At 34.0% G+C, this 23,800-nt stretch overlaps 1 protein-coding gene across 37 annotated transcripts in view; it reads right to left on the bottom strand.

Moving 5' to 3' along the window:
• SOX6 (SRY-box transcription factor 6) overlaps nt 1–23,800 on the bottom strand; it is a 509,394-nt gene that overhangs the window by 288,637 nt on the left and 196,957 nt on the right. For 23 of the 37 annotated variants that reach the window (XM_036260192.1, XM_036260193.1, XM_036260194.1 and 20 more), the window contains 3 exons: nt 17,027–17,112; nt 15,096–15,225; nt 12,281–12,331 (listed from right to left, as the gene is read on the bottom strand). The exons of 8 other annotated variants lie outside the window; for them this stretch is intronic. In XM_036260192.1, the coding sequence (XP_036116085.1) occupies nt 12,281–12,331; nt 15,096–15,225; nt 17,027–17,112 (267 nt within the window). Of the gene's footprint in view, nt 1–12,280; nt 12,332–15,095; nt 15,226–16,962; nt 17,113–23,800 lie in introns of all 37 variants that reach the window. 6 more of the 37 variants (XM_036260196.1, XM_036260187.1, XM_036260211.1 and 3 more) reach the window with 3 other exon arrangements.

Here is a 23,800-nt window from a genome sequence, read left to right on the forward strand (position 1 = left end):
TCCTAAACCTTTTCAATGTAAAAGTATCAAAATAACTAACAAAAAATCAGAAGTCAGTGGTGGAGATTTGGGAGAAAGTATAAGCATATATAATGCCCTTATCTTTATAAGCAGGAATCCAACTGTTTCCTTTAAAAATAAATATGTAGCTTTTTAAAAAAATAACATAATGAGAAAACTTCTTAATTTTTCATAATGCCTTCCCCCATTTTTTTATCCTCACCTGAGGACATTTTTCCATTTTTTGTTCAGATAGAGCGGGAGGGAGAGAGAGGAAGAGAGAGAGAGTGAAACATCGATGGACACATCGAGTGGCTGCCACCTGCACGACCAACCAGGGCCGGGGACAAACTGCAACCGAGGCACGTGCCCTTAGCAGGAACCGAACCCAGGTCTCTCTGGACCGCAGGCCGTTGCTCCAACCGCTGAGCCAAACTAGCCAGGGCGCCTTCCCCCATTTTTAAACCTTTTAGCAAATATCGCTAATGCTGGAAATAAACATTTATTTGGGATTCAAAAACTCCTTCAGTTCTAGTTTCATTTCTATTTTGTCTTTTAGAATCAAGTAAATTAAAATGTATCCATTTCTATTTACAATAGCATCTATAATCTAACCCAAATTTTACAAAAGTATTTCCCTCTGCCCATTAATTCATATGCCACCCACTCACTTGTCTTATTCGTATAAATACATAAGAATGATAACTAATATTAATTACGGCAATTTCTAGGTAGTAGTATTAATCTTTCTATATTTTATTTTTATCTTTTCCAACATTGATTTCTTCCTCAAAAATATAGAGCTATTAAAACTGAAGCAAATACACCCAGCGATGACCCATGTTTAATTCTGGGTGAATGACTATTCTGTTGCCCAGAACCGAGGTCCATCTTCAGAATGCAATAGTGCACAGGTCAACTTGGATTTCTTTCTTCTTAAGTATTTTTAGACAACTAACTCATGGACAATAGGCAAAATCTGAACTAAGTCATTGCCCCTGGGTCAATTATTAGACCTTTCAGCTCTTAGTGACAAATTACCAGCCCCTCTTTTGGCAAGGAGGCGTGACAGTGTTGTGGTAGATTAGGCAAGGGGCATTGGAAAGCTATACCTTTTACTTTTGAAAACTTCCTTTTACTTCACGAAATAAATAAAAGGAAAGGAAAGATTAACAAACACAGAGTGACAAGATCTTGAAAAGTCTAGATTTTAAGTAATGGGCACATGAGTGTTCATTATACCATTCTCTCCCTGTTTTTCTATGCTTGAAATTTTTTTCTAATACATTTCTCAAATCCCCCTTATATATTAAACAAAGTAAGGATTCTTTGCAATTCATGAGCTCAACTTTAGAATAAAATTCCTTAAGGCAATTGATCATTAACATTGTATTATGAATGATTTTAATAAAAAAAAATTAGATCTTTTTCCTCCTATCACGTAAGATCACATATATAAAAAGCCTATTTGATAAGGGGAATGGAGGCAAAGGTCATTTGAGGGAATGGGACATTCTGACTGCAAGGCCAGTCAAAAACAGTAATAGGATTGGAGAAAGGGTGGTAATACGCAAGGACACTAAACGAGTATTTTGCTTTCTTTGAAAATGTATCTAGTTTCTCGTTATCACTTGAAATCATTTTATAAATTGTTTTGGCTTTCCTCACAGCAGGCAGTAAAAATTCTCTCACATAGTAAAAAATATAAATGGATTCATATTCTATTTCATGCCTACTTATAGTCTTCTGGTAGACTTTTATTCTATTTCTACCCATAGTGGCAATAGCAACTAACAGTTATGTGGTACTTAATATGACAGCACTTGACATAATATGCTGTACGTTGAACTAAGTGCTTTAAATGCCGGAATTTCATTAATATAGACATGTCTATGGGATGAGTCCAGTGAAGTTAAGAAACTTTCCCATAAAAAAGCTGTGGTACATATATACGATGGAATAATACTCAGCCATAAAAAGAATGAAATCTTACCATTTGCAACAACATAGATGGACCTACAGGGTTTTATGCTAATTGAAGTATGTCAGTCCGAGAAAGGAAAAGGCATATAATTTCACTTACATGTGAAATCTAAAGAACAATATTAAAAAAAAAAAAAAAAAACAGAAATAGAGTCAGAGATACAAAAAACAGACTGATGGCTGCCAGAGGAGTAGGGTTGGGGGTCGGTTGGCATACTGGGTAAAAAAGGTAAGGAAATTAAGAAGTACAGATTGGTACTTACAAATGGTCATGGGGATGTAAAGTACAGCATAGAAAATACAGTGAATAATATTGTAAAACTGTGTATGGTGCCAGCCGGGAACTGGATATATTAGGGGAACACTTTGTAAAGTATATAACTGTCTAACCACTATGCTGTACACCTGAAACTAATACAAAATAATATTAAGAGTAAAAAAAAAACAACAACAAAAAATGTTCCCCAGAGTGAGACAGCTAATATATAGTAGAAATGAGTTTCTAACCCAAGCAATCTGAGTCCAGAGCCTATGCTCTTAACTACTGAGTCTATGTTTACCAAACTATTTTCTAGTATTTTCTGACAGTACCTCAAAATTCTGAAAGGACACAAAAATAGAACTCCTCAGATTTTCAAAAACATAAGTCCTCCCTCAGCCCAATTAAAGACTCTGCCCAGAGAGGCAGCAAGATTAATCAAAAGAACTAAGCTAGAATTGTAGTTATAAAACAGACTCTTGTTTGGCAGCCCAAAAGCCGTCCACAATCTTCTTCTCCTTCACCTGCTTTTCACTAGAGAGGCCGCTAAAGCAAAACATTGGCTCTGCGAGCCTCCTTTGCAGCTAGGGTCGTTGGCCATGCAACCCAATTCTAGACCATGAGACAAAGAAGGATGCCTGCTATGGGGCTTTGGGGAAAGGCTTTTGCACCTGGGTTTTTTTAAAAGAGGTGCACATGGAATCATGCTCTGCCGTGCACCATTCTCTGCGCTCTCTCAGAACATGGGGCTTCCCTGGTGAAAGGAAGACCAGAGAATGCAGGGATTCCGACACCAGAAACTACATTCGGACTTCCTGTTATGTGCAAAAATTAAACCCCTATTTCTCTGAACTAAGATGGACTCGATATTTTTGTTTGTTTTGTTGTTGATGCTGGCAGCCTAAAGCATTCCTAACTAATGTAAATTTCACCACTTAATAATTATGCCACCTGAAGCACAGGCCTCAATTTCCTATTTTGTTACAAAAACTAAATGAGGTAACAGTTGAGAAACAGTTTTGACACAGAGCCGTTGCTTAGTAAAAGATAGTTTAACCTGAGCTGTAGGTGTTCATCATGTCCAGCAGCACTTGAGTGGGAGAAACTAAATGTTAATCACTGTTACTACAGAATGCTAGCTCTAGGGCCAAGCACCTAAAGGTTATGTATGTGCCATGGACTGAAATGTGTTTCCCCCAAATAAATATATTAAAACCCTAATCCCAATGTGGCAGTATTTGAAGATGGGGTCGTTGGGGCTTAATTAGATGAGGTTGTGAGTTTGGAACCCTCATGATTGGATTAGTGTCATTAAGTGAAGGAACACCAGTGTCTCTCTCTCTCTCTCTCTCTCTCTCTCTCTCTCTCTCTCTCTCTCTCTTCCTCTCCCCGGCCTCCTCCTCTTCCCTCCCTCTCTCTACACCATGTAAGGACAAAATGAGAAGGTGGACATCTGCAAGTGAAGAAGAGAGCTCTCACCTAGAACTGGATCATCTGGCATCTCCAGCTTGGACTTCCAACCTCCAGAACTGTGAGAAATCAATGTCTGTTAAACTGCAGTCTCTGGTGTTTTGTTGTGGCAGCATGAGCTGACTAAGGTGCTGTGTGGACAGCATCTCCCACAAAGCGGCCAATAGGACAAAAGGGAAAGGTTGTACTGCTTAAGAAAGTCTGGCATCTTCTATAAGCACTTAACAAAAGGTGAATTCTCTTCGTAGGCTACCTACTTTCCATTCATCCCGCAGCTTCAAGCAGTAACTGTTTCAAAGGCTCCAAGTCTTCTTTGCATCAGAGGTGGAAAAAGAAAATCCTACATTGATTTATCTTTCTTTCCTCCTCTGCAGGAGGAAGAGAGGTAGGGAACCTCACTTTACATCCAGTTTTTCTCATAGCTTTCTATATAACATGATAGTTCATCACATTGGGGTTGGAGTTATTTGACATGGAGTCAAATATAGGTTCTGTCAATTATTAACTTTGTGACCTTCATTGAGTCAATTTTATCATTTGCAAAGTAAGGATAATGATAGTATCTATATCTATTAAATGAGATCATGTATAAAAAACACTTAGCCAGTTCCTCATGTGCCTTGTATAACAGAAAGTACTTGACTAATGTCAGCCCAAAACAATGACAGGATCAATGATGAACACTCAAGGCAAAATTTACCCAAATAGTACAGAATTTCTAATCACTTCACCTCTTTTAAAAGGAAAGATGGACTCACTTCTTTTCCTATTATTGTTTAGTGTAGTTTATTTTTGAAATGTCAAAGAAAAAAAATATTTTAAAAAGAAAATATACAGTTTGTTTTTATTGTATAGCTTTATTTTTATTCTAAATACCTTTCTTTTAAATAACTTATTCCAAATGAAATCTAATTATTACCTGCCTGAGAGTTTTCACTTAAAAACAAATAATGTTTCAAATACCTCAACAAGACATAATTGCCTAATGAATTTATTATCCCATCAACACTACAATAATTATGACCTATGGTACAAACATAAAACAATACAATCTACTTTCCTCCCACAAGAACACACTCCATCTGATCAAAACTACACGTTACTAGAAGATATTACTCAGAGCTCAGAGCTCATTCGCCAAGATCCCAAACAAGCCTTAACTTGCATCTGCAAATGGTTGCTGAATGCTCCTCTTCCAGGTAAAAAATAAATTAAGCATGGAGATTGGGGGCCGCAAAGTACCAACACCAAGTTTAGAGTTTGGAGGGAAAAACAAAAACAAAAAGGAGAGAGGTTAGATAATCTAAGAGGTAAAAGAAAACTCATAGATAAAAATAACAAGTTTTAAACAAACAACTTGGACAAGAATGAAGATAAAAACTACAAACCACTTTATCAATAAAGGTTCAAGTACTAAATGACAAAAAATTCTTATACATCATTAAATAAGGCCAGAATACAAGCCTAAATCTGATCAGGTAAAGAAAATTCAAAGGGCTCCACAAAGAAAAGCCCAAACAGGAAACATGAGTTGACCAAGACTTCATGTTCCTGTTCTTCTACACAAAGGTTTGAAGGGTAAAGGATAACTCAGTACTGTGGAGGGAAAAGAAAGCACAAGAAGACTAATGTGAACTGAGGCAAAACTCTAAACCACATATGTAAATATCTTTTTTTTTTTTCCCTCTGAGAAGTTCTATCTACAATGAAACTGCAGGACTCCCAATTCTTGCACTTAGAATGCTTTAATTTCCACATAACCACTCTATCACTATGAACAATTTCATTTATTTTAGTAACAATGAAAATATGCCACTATTAAAAAAGCACAGTTGACACACCCTAAATGTCACAAAGGGAATTAGAGAACAACAAGTCCAAAGGACACAAACTGGATACTGAAAATGAAGACTAAAAGTCATTCAAAATGTGTTTCTGGATTATTTCAAAGCTTTACATGACCTATTTTAAATTAACATATATGAAACAAAGTAATCTAATAAATTTGAGAAATTAAGGGTAAATCAGTAATCCTTCTCTCTCCAGACTTCAGATTATCTTTTTAAAAGTAATATTACTTAGCCCTGGCCAGTTTGGCTCAGCGGTTAGAGGGTCAGCCTGTGGTTCAGAGAGACCTGGGTTCGGTTCCCGCTAAGGGCGCGTACGTCGGTTGCAGTTTGTCCCCAGCCCTGGTTGGGTTGTGTGGATGGCAGCCACTCGATGTGTCCCTTTCACATCGAAGTTTCTCTCTCTTTCTCTTCTCTCTCTCCCTCCCACTCTATCTGAACAAAAAATGGAGAAATATCCTCAGGTGAGGAATAAGAATAATAATAATAAGTAATATTACTTAGTGCCTTGCTTCTATGTGATTATTTCTGAAGACTTTGGCTATTTTGAATATATTCCTTCAAATGCTAAATATTATAGCATGTATTTGAATTTCATCTTCATAATTACAATAATGCTTACTAAACATCTTTGATAGGTGCTCCCTGCCAAACTGCAAAAATATCATGCCTTGGGCTCCTCAGAGAATCAGATAAAAACGTACATTTTAAAAATAACAGTATTTCAAATAAGATATATACTATGTATATGTGCTGAAAGTTACAGATTTCACAATTTAAGTATTGCGCAATAAAAGACATTCAAAGTCTAATTTTCCACTTTTATTTGATTTAGCTTTGAAAATCAGTCAATTTTTTCTTAATTTATGAAGATAAAAATGCCAGTTTAGTCAATACATATTTTATGCATTATAGCTTCATCACTGGGTAATGAAATTCTATACTGATGAGGCATACCAACTCTTGAAAAATCTACATCTGATACCATATTCAGATTTTTCTTAAGATAACATAAATCAGAAAAGGGTGAAAACAATTTTAAAATAATCCAAAGCGTCAGTCCATCCACGGTTGTCTGGATACATTGTTTTTCAATGTTAAAGCAAATAACAAAATCTATCAAGAAAAAATGACTTGATATAAAAAGAGCAGTTGTCTTTTGAATGCTTGACTCCAGTAATCCTATTGGCCACACTATGGACGTGTGTCTATATTTTAAGTGTTTGTGTAAGTGTTAGACAGTTCTTTGAGTTGTCAGTTTTGTCAAAAATGCAGATAAAGTAATTTTGATGCCAAAAACGGTATCAAATTAGTTTTCCCCACGAAAATTTTGGGTTTGGTCTTTGATTTATCAAAAACAGAGACTTCTGTGAAGGGAGAAGTACTCAAATTGGTTAGCCCACCAAAATGCTGAAATAAAAGGAAAGTTAGGATACTTTATTTGAGCTGATTTATTTTATAGGAACCGTATGTATGACTTTCACTTTCTAGAGAGTGGTTTTCTCTTGAACACACATCAGAACCATTCATCATAATATAATTGCAAGCTGTCAGTCAGAGCCGCACCCTTCTCTTTGTGGCAAACCGCCAACACATCTGTCAGAAGCACTCAGAAGCTTCCGTGTGCTATTGTAATCCTCTACAAAAAGAACAAGCCCATTCACCGATTTCACGTTTTCCAAACAAAACAATGACTTGCTTAAAACCCAAACCAAATGAAATTGTTGTGCTTCCCTTGAGACCATGAGCTACTTTCTCACCCAAGTGACTGATCACATCAGTAGTTGAAGGGACTCATTTAGCTTGTGTACAGTTGATTTCATTATGTACTGGATACACATTTTTAAAAATAAGGAGGCAGGTCTATGTTGTCTACTTATGTGTGTAAATATGAAACATGCTTATATTTCATAACTATTATAAGAAAGAATACAATTACATACTACTTCAATAAATTCATTTCCCTTAAATGTCCTCCTTCTGTCATACAGATACTACATATTGACAGCAAACCCATCTTTAGTAAGAACAAAATGTACTCTGGTAGTATCTCAGTTCAGTTTGATTATCATTGATTTAGATCATCCCTATAATCTGAATAATCAACTCACAACAGAGTAGAATAATGGAAAGAGGATAAATTTCCTTGTCTCTACCATTGAGTAAGAGTTAAAGAGAGCTTTTTTAGTCATTCTGTAGCTAACCTTTCAAAGAAGTTTCCAAGTACCATAAGAAGTAAAGTCTAAAAACTTTAACACCAACAGAATAAACCTCTTGTAAAAAAAAAAAAAAATAGATCCAAGGTGCCAAATGTTCACAAGTCATAACTTTTCAAATTGCTTTCGGTTGTAGGTATGTGTTCAATTACTAACTTGCCTGCATGCTTTCTCTCTCCATGTAACGAAGCAGAACTACTATGTAAGAGAAGTTTTTTTATGTTTATTTCCCTGCAGATATGAGTGAAAAACACATGACTTACTGGTATCAAAGTTTGAGTATCCTTTTCCTATAAGATACAGCAATCTTATCACATACATATTTATATTTTTATATACTAAATATATTGATATTGATATATATGATTTTTTCCTGCTGTGTTTCTCAGCAACAAAATTAAAGTTTTCAGAAATGACAGAATTGATTAAAACAAAAACTCCAAACCATTAACATTTTACTGGCTCAATAAAATATATATATATATATATTTATGTTATAGATCTTTAATATATATATATTTAATAAATAAAATACATGTATTTTATAGTTACCATAGGTGGTAACTATGCCAAACACACAGATTTCATATTAGTATCTGTTAATATCATACTTAAGTCAGACAAGTAAATCTCAAAAATTTATCTTACTTAACCTTCTTTTAATATGTGACTTAATAGTGTCAAGTGGGTGAAAATAACAAAAAATTCAGAGGGTGATTTTCCCAATCATAAAATAAAATTACAATCTTTAGATTAAAAAAAAAAAGAAATCATAATATTTTCATGTCTCTTTTTACTGAATTATATGCACATACATTTAAATATAAACAGTAACATACATATGTGATGATATATATATAGCATTTATATATACCCCCTTACACTAAAAAGACACTACAGATTTGGGCAATATAAGGGATACAATAAGACACAGTAGTGCAAGAAGAAGAATAATTTATGATGCCTCATCTCGTGAATCTCAACTAGTATTTGTAGCAGCAATGGTTTCATATATTCATTTCACAATCAAATATATAGTCATGAAACCCAAATAAAATGCCTTACATCTATCCCTTCCAGTGAAGTGAAAAGAAACAATCAAGCAATCTTTTACTGAGTTTGATAGGAGGATTAAAAATGTCTGCATTTGGCCCTGGCCAGTTTGGCTCAGCGATTAGAGCGCCGGCCTGCGGTCCACAGAGACCCAGGTTCAGTTCCCGCTAAGGGCATGTACCTTGGCTGCAGTTTGTCCTTGGCCCTGGTTGGGGCGCGCGGGTGGTGGCTACTCTATGTGTCCCTTTTAGGTCGATGTTTCTCTGTCTCTTCCTCTCTCTCTCTCCCTCCTGCTCTATCTGAATTAAAAATGGAAAAATGTCCTCGAGTGAGGATAAAAGAAAAAAATATCTGCATTTGACAAAATGATCATACAACCAAGCATTCCATCTTTATTGGGAAGAATATGTACAGATATTCATTTGATTCACACTTCACATCATAAACTAACCACTTTTCTAGAATCAAGATAAAGTTTATTTTTAAAATATGTTTTTAAAATGATATATAGGAAATTATTGTAGAGTAAGGATTAATACAAGATTTTCTTGAATAGGAAAACTAACACTGTCAAATTGATCGACTATAATTTGTTCCTTGATATTCTTATTTTAAAATGGTTGCTCTCCTAAATGTTAGTTTTTCATTATAAAAATATTTTTTTAAATTATTTTTAAATATATTTTTTTAAATCCACACCTGAGGATCTTTTTTAATTGATTTTTAGAAAGAAGAGGGAAGAAGTGGGGAGAAAGATAGAAACATTGATCAGTTTCCTCTGTATGTGCTCTGACTGGGAATCGAACCCTCCACCCTTTGGTGCACAGGACACTGCTCTAGCCAACTGAGCCACACCTGCCAGGGCAAGATTAAATTCTTGATATTCCAATTTTAATGCAATATGTATTCTTTGTCAATATTCATCACTATTTCACTTAGAAATCATTTACAATTAACTGCTTCAGTGTAGTTACTATTTTAAGGAAGGAGAAACTTTGTGGGAAGTCAAAAAAACAAATGCAACATACCAAAAAGTGTCATCTTTAGGTATCATGAGACATCTAATGCTAGATAAAAAGTTTAAATCTATACTATTAATCCGTAAATAGTATACATTGTTTTAAATAATTGTTACTTACTTTACAATAAAATCCAGTTCTTAAAAATCATGTATAAAGACCACAAGATAAGAATATCACTAACTTTCTTTTTAAAAATTAACAGTTAGAAAAACATATTTTTATAATAATAACTTTTGATCCTAAGCAATTTTTAAGTCTATTTGTAATTTTTTAAAATACAATAATAATTCATTCTTGTCAAAGTCCTTTTTATTATTACTCAGATGATAGCAAAGAAAGAAGTAAGAATTTGGAGATTATTTAAGAAAAAAAAAGACTAACAATCCTCAAATATCTGTACATCCAAAAAAGCATACATTTTGACAATTCATTACTAGTTTATCAGCTATAAAAATCAAGGACAATTTTAAGCCGTCTTCCAAAAATTAATGCCTTCACTACCTGAAGTCTGATTATACACAAACACACAAATTTGCCTAATATTTTGGCAAAATAACAATACAACTCCATAAATCACCCATATTAAAAATGTGAAATCAGAATTCATTAGGTGTTTTTATTCACACACACACACACACACACACACACACACACACACAGAAGCCTGTGGCAGATACATGAATCTTTATAAACAACTCTGCTAAGAATCAATGCCAAATATAAAAGTGAAAAACTTTTACTTCACTAGCACTTAGTTCATATCATTTGAATGGCAATATCCAACCCAAATTTCAGGTAGATGACTCAGATGGTATGCATGTAAGAAAAAGGCAATTTTCAGTATCTATAGACAATTCATAAACAAGAAAATGTGGCAAATTACTTTTTAAAAATAAATTTAATTAAAAACATTAAAATAAATATATAACATTAAAAACGGATGAAATCATTGAATGATTTTATAACAAGAAGTATATTACTTTGTGTAAACAATGAAAGTACACAAAATAATTTACTTAAAAGGTGAAACAATTATCTAGAGATACGCTGTGTAGAGATAGATACTGCATATCTCTAGATACTTTATGTGAAGATGATTTTCTTTAAACTATAATAAACATACCACACATACATACATACACAACATTAACAATCCTGAGCAATAAGATTCTTTCTAAAAATACTTCAAAAAAAATTATGTTTTGTTGCTTCGATTTTATTTCAATTAAAGCTGATAGAATGTATTTAAAATAAATTTTTTTTAGTTTTGACCTTATGCTATTAAGCACTATATAGCATAAGAAATCCCCTCAAGTAAATGACATAACTATAACATGACATAACTTATAACTATAACAAGAATAATTATAGCTGTCATATTTTCTAGCACTATTTTACATGACAAAAAATACTTCATGCAATGGTAATAATGTTCTATAATTTCATTTACTAAAAAAAAAAAAAAAGTTCTCTAGATCCCTGTAATTCTCCTTTAAACAGCTATGTTTAAAATAACTAAAATATCTCTGACATTTTGAAAGAAAGATAAGACCTTCTGAAATATATAAAATATGACCAAGTTCAGATTATAATTATGCACTATTTCTAATACTGATATTTAAATAAATGTGCTTACACTTCATAATAAAATGGAATACATTTTTCTTCTTAAGTGAAAAAGAAGTGGTATTTTCAATTCTAAAATGTTCATTCCAATTACCTAAAACCACGGATACCCTCTCAAGTCTAGCAAATTGCCTCTGGTATCTATTGTAGTAAAGAACCGGGTGCTCAAGCTAATCAAATAATCTAATTAACAGAGTTACTATATTTATAGTGCATGGGTTATTAATTTCCATAGAATTTAGGTTATCTGCTACTGAACATAATTTAGTTTTTATTGCTTCAAGAATTATTTTGTAATTTGCAAATGTCATCATCAAATCAATAGGCAAAATATCTGTTTAAAAAAGTATTCTGACAGAATACAAATAAAACAAGTTTTAGCTTTATCTAGATACAGAAATATTTCCAAACTTATACACTTCAAAGAAGATGGTTTAATTATTTTCCACTCTATTCTATTCTCTCCTCCTTTTTCATGCTTCTATTATAGAACTTACTCTTTTATATTAATACTCTTTTTTTATTATAAAACATTTATTGTAGTCCATAAGCTTTTGTCATTCTGCAATACATTTATTAGTTTCTCAAAACTATATGTAAAAGTTAAGTCATATATGCAGAAAAATGTGGAAGAATTTTTGGTTTTCTCTGGTGTGGATTTCATGAGATATTTTTTTGTTTGTTTTTTTTGTTTTTTTCCTGAAAAGCAATCAGTCTTTTTATTGCATTCCAAGTTTACTAAATTTGCACACTGGCTTAAGTCTTTTATATATATATATATAAATACTCTTAATATTTACTCACCCAACAGATATTTACTGATCAGCTCATGTGTCTCAGGCAATGTGCTAGGCTCTAGAGAGAAGGTAAATTATATAAATAAGATGCCTGCCCCAGATGAGCTTCAGTTTAGTGGGAAATACAGGCACATACTAAGGCAAATATGAAAGTGTATTCAAAGTGCTAGGATAAGTACAGCTGCTATGAAAGTCTATATATGCATGAGCAGGAAACAGATTGACGAATCTCAGCAGGAAGAGTGGTGGAGAGAGGTGGGAAAGATCAACCAAAGAACTTATATGCATATATGCATAACCAATGACACAGACAATAATGTGGTGAAGGCAGGGGATTGGGTAGGAGCAGGGAGGAAGGGGGTCATTGAGGAAAAAAGGAGGAGACATCTGTAAATACTTTCAACAATAAAGTAAATTATTTTAAAGTCTATATATGTCAGTCTGTCCCACATCCATATCAAACCTGTTCTCCACTACTTCCCAGCGAGTCTCTTCTAAGAAGTCAAGCTGTACTTTATTCCAATTTTTGTCCCATGTGTCTAACACTGTGTTTATTTAATTTGTTGAATATTTTGAATTATGTTTTCAGTAATGATGAAACACAGATCCTAAACTCTAAATACCTTCTGACTTCTTCAAACATATTATTATCATTATCTTATTTACTGCTTCTGAAAAAGCAGTTCTTTCTTAACAAAAGAATGCCCTTTATGGACTTCCAGGGTCCACTGTAATTTTCAAAATACGGTGCTGGATAAAAGCATCTAGTATTAGTGCACTTTAGCCTTGTGGCTAAGCAATGACAACAAAAGTCTGATGACATTTTACGAACTGTCCATGACTTCCCAACAGGAATGCCTGACAACGAAAACGTGCTAGTATATACTGACAACAGAAATTCTCCAGGACAACCTTATAAACCAAACTGCAGGTCAAATTGCTTTAACTAAGATATTCCTATCTCTAATATGATGATCAATATGTTCAATGAGACACTGTGGGCCACATGAATTGTTATGTAGATTACTCATAAAAAATGCTAGCAGGCATATTCTAAGTTACAAAATGCTCTTACTATATTCATTCTATTTCCTGTGCCTTTTCCCTATTTTCCATCGTTAAATTATTACAACCTTGTTCTGGCCAGTTTGGCTCAACAGTTAGAGCATCGGCCCATGGACCAAAGAGTCACGGGTTCCATTCGGGTCAAGGGCACGTATCTTGGTTGTAGTTCGGTCCACAGCCCCGGTCGGTGTCATGCGGGAGGCAACCAATCAATGAGCAATCGATTTGCCTCTCTCACATCGGTATTTCTCTCTCTCTCTCTCTGGCTCCCTCCCACTCTATCTGAAGATAAATGGAAAAATATCTTCAGGTGGGGATTAAAATATAAACAATAAATAAATAAATAAATAAATAAATAATTGCAACCTTATGCTCATCTTTGATACAAGAATACAAATGAAAAAATATTAATATCTATTCAGTCATTGCAGCAGGAAATTAGTGTCTATTCTGTTATTTTCTGTATGTTTGAGTTATTTTATTATTCACATTTTTTAATTAAACTTTAATCAAGCCAAAAAATGTGGCAGAATAGATGAAGTAAAAATAGCAAATATTGATAATTTTTGAAGTTAGGACAATGGGTGCATTAAGAGCTCATTATATTCTCTACTTCTGTACAATTTTGAAATGTTTCTATAGAAGATATTTTACCAAAAAAAAAATGGTTGTCATGAAAATACAAGAAAAAAATCAAAATCTGACAGTTTTCAAGCACCATAAAAATAGAAATATGTTTTCTTGTTGCTATTGTTGATATGGTACAAGGTAATGAATCAGTGAAATGTAAAGTTATTCTGATGAAATAAATCACACAGAAAAATATTATCTTATTTGATAAACTATTTGGAGCAAAGGAATATGCTTCAGCATGCTATACCACCTCTTTCAGTCTCTCTCCCTCTCTCTCTCTCTCTCTCTCCCTCTCTCTCTCTCTCTCTCTCTCACACACACACACACACACACACACACTCAAATGCATGTTCCCCCTAAAGTGAAAATTCCTGCCCTGAAAGAACCACCTCACACCTTGAAGACAAATAATAGTCAAATAAAGCATAACTCAGTGAGTTACCCAGTCCTAATCAGATAAGTTTGTAATGCAAGTTATCTTGAACAGAGGGTCCCATTATGTTCAACTACTCCACCTGGACACCATGTTTATCATGTTGAATGACAATATGGAGGAATAGAAAGTACACTGAAGTAGGTAACAAGTGATCTACATTTTTACTTCAACTTCCCTTTTATTAACTACTCAACACATTAATCATTAATTTCCTTATTTCGAGAATAGGGTAAAAATATCTGTCCTCCTTCCCACTCCAAGTTTTTATGATACTCAAATAATGTATGTGAAAGCCTTTCACAAACTATAAAGTACTCTGTACAATTAGAACATTAGTAACTTAACATACTAAGACCCAGAGAAATCTTGGTGTATCCATTTATATAAACTAAAAACCATTATATAGTTGACCCCACATGGAGAAGCTTCGTAGGGCCTTGGGTACCATCAGAGGGTTCCAGAATTTCCCACTGATTCTGAAATAGCGAGCAGAGAAGAAAGACGTGTTGTAAATAAAATTTAAAATGTCTCGAAGCTCGTGTACATTGAATTGGCATAAAAAAGGAGAGAGAGAGAAGCAGAGAAAGTGAGCCAAACTTCCTAGCAACAGTGCCTCCCACCTTCATATATACCCTTCAGGTTTCATGGTGCCTTTCATACTTTTGTTTATTCATTATTCTGACCTTACCTGAAAAATGTTCAGGAGAAGGGGTAGAGAAAAGGCAGAAGTGCAGTGAACTTTCCCAAGGGTGCATTATTTCCCAGGACTGGCCTTCATTCAGAAAGTTGTCTTCAGGCATACCCAATTTCTTCAAACCCTTGCTCAAATGAAGATTATACTAAGACTTCATCTATCAACACCTTGAATTTATAAAGTTATCCTACTATGGGTCAGCTACTGAAACACTCCATTCAATTTCTGTCCACAACCTGGTACACCTGCCCTTTTGATATGTTTTTTAGCCCCATTTATCATCGCCAACTGCGTAACGATGTTTTGTTGGCTTTGTTTGAGTATTAGATATACTGAAAAAGTAGTTGTCAGAAATGTTTATCAAAGTGGAGAGTGCACATGTAATCTAAAAGCTAGAATTGTTTTTCAAACCTCTTTAAGGACTGCTATGCATCTATTCTTCTACACATTTCAGGAAGATATTTTAGGACTCATTCATTCACTTATTCATATACTAAGAAACATGTATGAGCATATACTATATGTAAGCCTATGAGGGTTTTTCAGTGGTATACCAGGCAGTGAAGTTTCATAATAGTTCACTTATCAAAAAGTACAGCCTTGATTCCTCATACTACATGATGTCTCTACATAAAAGTTATCCTTTAACAAAAGGAACATATTTTATATAATACTTTTCTTTTCCAGAACACATCCAGAGAACCATGACTCTGATTTGTCTTACATGTATTTCTGATCTCTATGAGACAAATCATACTTAACATGAATACATCCAAAGTATAATTTTCTACAAATTAAAATGAAGCTAATTTTTTACCTTTGCTTTTAAAAAATTCCAACCCAAAACTGATGTTTATTTAAAGGTAAGATAAAATATTATAACAAATTCTTAGCATCGAAAGTCTTTATATCAATGGGTTTATTTAAGGGGGGAAATAAGTAATGGCACCAAAACAAACTGCAAGAATTAAAACAAAAATTCTAATCAATCAAGAAAAAAGTTTCCATTAACTATTCATATAGTTAAAAACAATTATTACTCTCTACTAAAATCAGTTATATGAAATATGATTAACACTGTTCTCAACATTTTTAAACAAGATCATCTAACAGTTATTGGAATAAAATATAATTCTATTTCATACAACTATCAGGTTGTGTGAATGGAAACTGAGGTGTGATGCAACTAGATCTGAAGTAACAAGTCTGGCATACTTTGGAGGCTTCTAAAATCTCTTTGAGCATGGCTACATCAGGATATTCATCTTTTAAATAGCTAAGGTTTTCAGCAGGCAGTAAATAATGTGAGTTGGAAAAGAGCTGGGGTGTCTCACTTTTATCTTTTTAATCAAGAGTCAGATTGCTATGCCTAAAGACATTTTCCTTCTTCAACTTAAAGAAATGAACATGTCAGATTAGATAAATCACTAGACAGCTGCTAACGAAAACCCTAGGTGTGCCTCTTAATTTACGAAAGCCCAGATGCATTCAAATCAAAGAATAAGAGTTCATAAATGACAAGCCCCCTAAAAAACTTTCTGGGTACACTTGGTCTTTACTCAGATCCTATCAGTTTTGTCTCTGACAAGCCAGTCCTGGATTTAAATCCATGGAAGAAGTAAACGCAGAAGCGGATTGGCCCAACAGGAAAATGGGGTAGATCATGGACCTAAAAGTCCAGCTGAATACTCTATGCCAGAGAACACCAGTACTCATCTTCCAGGAAAGAATACAATGAGTGAAATGGACTGCATGCATTGCCACAATGGCTGTGATGGAAGCTGAGGACTAATTACAGTGATTAAACATAAAATCTTGTCACATAATTTTAATAAAGCACACAACTTGACATTTCCTATACCTTTGATGATTTCCAATGTTTCAATTTCAATTGCTATATTCACTATACTTGTTTCAGTTACTACCTGCAGAACAGAGCACGTCCACCCAGATGTACCGTCTGCTGCAGGATCAAGAAAGTGTGTTCCTCTAGGGCCATGAGTCTTCACTTCTGACAAACAACCAACACACAGTAAGATCTCTCAAGATTTGGAGTGAAAACAAACAGCTCATAATCAGATGGCAAATAAAACAGCTTTCATTTTTTCTTACTTGGTGAATTATTTCCATCTGAAACTTTTAAAATCACCCATTTTTATGACACTTTTAATAGTAATATTTGAGATTATTAGCATGATAAACTTCTCACCTATTCATCTTTTACTTTTAAAAATCTGCTCATGTTATGACTAACACCTTGGCATTCAAACAAATACTATGCTGAGACAGAAAAAATAAAACCTGTATAAATGACAGAGTGTTCAACCATGAACACATTGTCTTTTATGAATATTATAATCACAGAATCAATAAGCCTACAAAGAAAAAACAGGACACAAAACGTGTTTTGTCATTTCTGACGAAGTTATAAAAACAACAGACATTCAATATGCCAAGTGTTCTTCAATCCTTCATAATCATAGCCTTATTGAAGTGAGGACAAAAAGGGTCTAATTGCATAGGAGCAATCTCAATGTAATAGGTTATACACCCAGGCACTGCTGCACAATACAACAAAAACAACGTTCCCTGTGTATAGCAGAATGTCATCTCTCATTTTCAGGCAATTACCTTCTTTCTTGTCAACAGTTTTAATAACCTCCATCATCTCTAAAAGACTTTTGCTTCAGTTAAATAATTTTCAGCTTTTTAATATGCAAATGTGCTTGTTCATATGCATGGGTGAAGTGGCACTGCTACTTGAAATGTGTCAGTACATTGTGGAGCACCTGCACCTCGGGGAAGCTTGATTTAATTGACACCTAATACTATTCATTATTCCACTTAGTGAGCAACTCCTATTAGTCACCTGTAGGTTTTCCTATAAGCAGTGCTTTGGCCACCAATAAAAATATGAATATTTCTATAAATAGAATGTCCATATTTAGTAAATGAGGTTCACTACTGTCAGAGCCTTGGGAGAAGAAATGAAGGGTAGTATGGAAGCAATCGTTTTTTCAGCAAGAAATGTATAAACTTCCTCTCATTTTTTCTATAGATGACGACATATATAAAAAGTTGCACTGTCTGGTTAAATACAAGATGCTGTGTTTTCCTATATATGGCTCAATAAGTAATATCCTGCTCAATGGAAGGGAGAGAGAGAGGGATAGATGGATGGACAAACAGACAGATAAATGAAATAATGAATAAACAATCAAGCAAACAAACCTACTTTCTAAAGTATACCATCAGTTTTTTTTTAAGTCACAGTGTTCCTCATTCCAGTGACTCCAGGCTAAAGGTGTTAAACTAAATCCTTTATGATTTTACATGACCTATATATGCCACAAAGTTACAAAGATAAAGGCAGAATCTTGTCAATAAACAAACATGTATTGATGTTACCTTCTGAGGTAAATAAATGGCTAAGAAATGTTATTGTGAGGCATGTGGGGTAAACAACTTTAAAATATCAGCTGGGAGAATTATAACACATAGGATTTTGTGTATTTGTTGGTATTAATGTAATTAACATGTCCTGTAAATGATTACAACTTAAATCTATTAGTCTTTTTGCCTTTATGAAAATGAAAGGATTAACAATGAAGCACATACTCAGGCTTGACAGTATTGGGGATGCTTCTTTACCACATGGTCCATGACCTTATCATCCGGGCCGCATTTCTTTCTGGCATTAATGCATTTGTTAGTCCCAGAAGGCTTAAACTACAGATGTTTAACATCCTGCTTATGGACAGATCATCTGGAATACGAAGTGGGAAATCTATACTACTTATTAGTATATATTATGAGTGTAACGGAGAATTAATAGCCCATTCAAACAAGATTAGTGAAACCATAGCTCAGGAAAAAAAGTATCATCTTAACAGAGATATGCTCTCAAACCTGCAGGGGGGAAAAAAGAACTAAAACCATATTTTCAGCTGGAATATGTTTTAAGACATCAAAAGAATTTGTCACTAATTAATGTTGTTTATATAGTAGCATAAGAAACATTAATTACAGCATTCAATGTAAACTTAAAACCTTTTTATGGAAAGGGGATTTATAAGTAAGGTGGTAATCTGGTTCTTTGGAATGCTTATCTATAACATACTGAAAGTGATCATAAATCATGTTAATGTCTAAGATCCAAAGAAAAGTGAGGTGATAGTGGGAAAACATTGAGTTCTTCTAACCCCCAGATCCAATCATTTCCAAAGAATAAGGGAAAAAAGGAAAATGAAAGCAGTGGTCAACTAGACCTTTGTTGGTATCCCCCAAAATGTAATCTCTAAACTGAAGAATGGCAGCTGGCAGAACAGCTGGTGAATAGGATTAATGTCAGAAGAAAGAAATAAAACTCAACATATGTCCAAGCCTGCGGTGCTGGGACTGAGCATGATTATACCCCGACGGATAGGCTGAATACAGCTGGAAAGTGCCACTGTGCCATGCTTCTCTACCCCACAAGGTCATTGCTAAGAAGTGCAGCTAATGTCTGAACAGCAAATTTAACTTTGACTGAAGAATGCAGTAACTGGGGAGGAGAAAGGAAACCCAGATTTGTATCCGTACCCATGTGCTGAATAGTTTAACCTTCAGTGCTTGGTTTGCTACACCACAAAGCAAACCAAAAGACAGATCAGCCTTGAACCTAACAGATTGCACTAAAGTAAATATAATTTTTAAATCATTTAAACCGCTTAATCTCGTCTCAATCACATCAAATATGTTAGAGCAAACATATTTCCATCTTTCATTTAGAGTTTAAATAGGCACAAAGGAAAAAAATCTAATTAAATAGAACAGGAGATTTGGTTTTATAAATTGCCAATGCTTTTCAAAGTTAATATTTTAAAGTTACTTCATCACAATTAGCAAAAATATTTTAAAGAAGCAGTTTTTCAAAGCACAACTACCATGTTCTCAAACTGAACATGAGGAAGTTACAGCTTTCTGACCTATCTCCATGTGGTTGTTGGCCAGCGTTTTGCCTTTTGTAACAGTAGATGAGAGACACTGGAATTTAACCGTTGGAACTAGTTACAGTGATAAACAGTGACCACGTGGACATTACTGATAGATGAGAAAAGGCTTTATTTATAGAGAATAAATTCTATCCAATTGTTTCCTTATTTAAAAACCACATTTTAGAAAGAGATCAGTAATCATTACTAAAAGAGTATTGCTGCACTTACTTCTGCCCCTTACTTCTTTCAGATGCTTGAGCTAACTTGAGCTCAACGATTGATCAGATTATCTTCTTGTCTAAAAACAACTAACACTCTCACCATATTCTTTGGACAATATACCCTTGAGTGGGGGCGGGAGTGGTGGGGGGGGATGGAGAATTTTATGATAAAGGAGAATGGAGTTGTGACTCTTAAAGGCCTAAGGGCACAGCTACACAGCCTCAAAGGAAATCCTGTGAAAATCAACCAACAAACAAAAATCCACCCAAATAACCACTCTCTGAAGAAGTTACATTTTATTTCTTATGTCCAGTGTTGGCAGGGGGTTCGTCACAGTGAGATAGGGCCAGGCCCTGTATCTCCTATGCTTGCATTGTTCGGAGGCTGCCAAGAACCCAGAGCAGGGTTATTCTCTGCAATCAAATGTAAACTTATCACCCACTTGTTTAATTTCCTTTTCTCTCTGTACATATAAACTAATCACTAGTTTATACACACATTATAGCAGACTCAATAAAAAAAAGAAAAGCTCTGGAAATTAGGAAAGAAAACTTCAGGAGTTTTTTAGGTAAGCATGCTAATGGTTTGAAATTCAAAGGGGCAATCGACTGATTTTCTTTCTTAAATGGTTCTCGAAAAAGTGTGGTCAAATTATGAGAGCAGCTTCTTCCCAGGTGAGACACACATTGAGACTTCCACGTAACACTTGAGATAATCCATAAGGATAGAAAATTGTCATATGTTTATTGTTTTGTCCAGGAATTATCATTTTTCAAAGATCTGATCTTCAATTTGCATACATGATAGGTTTTACTTAGATCTAGGAGTAAGTGACAACTTCCAATGCCTGTGGGCATTTGGACAGTTTAATTTTATTTATAATTTTTTACTCACACTTTTAAAAGTCTCCTTGGTATTTGGAAATTTTTAAATGTTAATCTGGTATAGATTACAGCTCTATGAAATCTCAAATTGTCCTACATTAAATGTTTAACACGAAGGAAATCTAGTCATTTCTGGAAAACTCAAATGCTAGAAAAGTCTGTCTATTATCCAAATAAATATTTAAATGAAGTTGCCAATTTTAATGCCGTTATAATGGCTACTACCATTTTATAAAATTCCAAGATTGCATGCTTTAAGGTTTAATGGCATTCAACATTTTTTAGAATCTTTAAATGCTGAAAAAAATGTTTATATTTGTCATTACAGAATATGGAAAGAAACCCACATAGCTTATTAATGTCTTCTGAATTGTTTAAGAGGATTTTAAGATATGAGTTAAAAGAATTTCATAATCTTAATTTCAATTTCTCCTTTTCATTTAATAGTAGACATTCATTAGGACCACACACTGTAATAAATTATAATAATTTCAAACAAGAATTAAATTACTAGGTACCTATTGAAAGAGCCATTTTTTCTTAGGTACCCTGTAATCTAACTGTCAGATTTAAAATCTATTCCCAATCAACTCTTCACAACATTCACATTTATTCATCTATGTTAAATTAATAAAAGGTGTGAATAATACTGACAAAATTGATCATTATTGTTCATGTAGATTTAGAAAATTATAAGGTAATCTAAAATGTAAAAGGAATTGAGAGAAACTATTAAGGTTCTTATAAATAAATTCACCCTATGCTGTTTTTTCAAATCAAGACTGAAACTTCTATGAGACTTATTTAAATTGACTATACAAGCTATTGATAAATTGTACATTTTTAGAACATAAACCATTTTCATTATTTTTGACAAATATCAGTATAAAGACTCTACTTTAATATTAGGATTCAACAAATTCTTTAGGAAGCTATGCCAAAATGATGTTGGGTAGTGAAACCTAATAGTAACCTGAGACAGTTTATAACCAAGGCAGTTTGATGAAGAAAAGACACAACCACAAGGGAAGATCAAAAAGAGATCGCTCTCCCAGAAATAAATGTCATCATCTCCTTCATTTTTCCTCTAAAGTAATGTAGGCATAATTCTTACCTAACCACAATTAGGTAAATACAATTCCATCGACTAACATCCCCAAACAGAACTCCCTTTATAGGACAAGTTTGCACACTGACTATATTTCCTATATCCAACTTTGCTGACCCTCTCCTCTTTAGCTGGCATCCCTGAAGATAAAGTAAAGTGTGTCAACATCTGTTCCCATTCACACCGATTTTAATTTACCAAAAGAGCTTTGCTATTTTCAGAGCAGACTCCAGAGCACAATGACAGATTTAGGGCCTTTACTGGGGTTGCATTTCTAGTGTGTCAGCATTTCCTACTCACCAGAAGTAGATTCCAGGGGGTCACAACAAAGGAATAGCTGAAATTCAAACTTCATTATAGAGATTTTTCCCACCCTTACTTATTTCATCACAACTTAAACTTCCAACATGCTGTCCTATTTAGAGGGGAGATGCACAGTAATTGAACTAAAATTATGTAGTCCTGGGGCAAAGATGAATGTCCGATAGGCCCTTTTTGTGGAGTTCTACTTACATAATTACCAGGACTTTATATCTGACTGAAATTTAACAACCATTATATAATAATTTTATAACTCTGTACATTTGTAAAGCACTATAATACTTTTAAAAATGCTTCACATACTTAATCTTTGTTTGATTACTTGATCATAAACACTGAGTTTTAGGTCAAAAATATTCTTTTTACTCTAAGCATTCCACAGTTGTATTTTTTATACCATGCTGTATTCAGATATTTTTAATGTTTATAAAGAAAGTCATTCTCACGCCACCCCAGTATCCCTGGATAATTCGGAGTTTTTACGACACAATGTGAAGAACAACTTGGGGAAACAATGCACAAGTTGTGTTGTAATCAAATAACAACTAAGACATGAGCAGCTGAGCAGAAGGAAGATGGGCAACGGAATGCCGTGCAGCAATCAGCACTGTTGACTAATCAGAATTTGAGACACTAGAAGGTAATAAGGGTATTATAAAGAATGGCTTATTGAAGGAGCAGCTGTTTATGTGTAGCTCACTGTTTAAATGAGTTCCACTAGATTGCCATGGTATGTTTTGGTGAAAATGTTTAACTCCTTTTAAAATGATCATTAGAGAAGAAACAGCAAGTACCAAATGGCAAGTTTGGAGAAATCAAAGCACCAACTAAGATTTAACAGCTCTGAAACAGTTATCTGGGTGTTTGGAAATTGTAAGAAATACCAATTCCAATGGCCTTTTATGTCAAAAGTACTTGGGTACTCATTCTTCTCTTAAAAAGCTTAGCAGTTAGGTCGATACCACAATCGTTGTTGGGACGCAATGGGTACAAAGATGAGGTTGTGATATAATGGGGGACTCTTCAGAGAATGACGACAAGAAAAAGCAGAGTGAAAATACCCATCTGGACAGCTGCAAAGCAGATATTGTCTTAGGATTTAGAAATCTGTCCATCTTCTCAATAAGCAGAGAATAAGATCCTGAATTAAATTTTAAAATAAAGTGTTTAATGTTTTGGGCTAAAATT

The sequence above is a fragment of the Molossus molossus genome, unplaced genomic scaffold (genome assembly GCF_014108415.1).
Source record: "Molossus molossus isolate mMolMol1 unplaced genomic scaffold, mMolMol1.p scaffold_m16_p_13, whole genome shotgun sequence".
Classification (NCBI taxonomy): domain Eukaryota; kingdom Metazoa; phylum Chordata; class Mammalia; order Chiroptera; family Molossidae; genus Molossus; species Molossus molossus.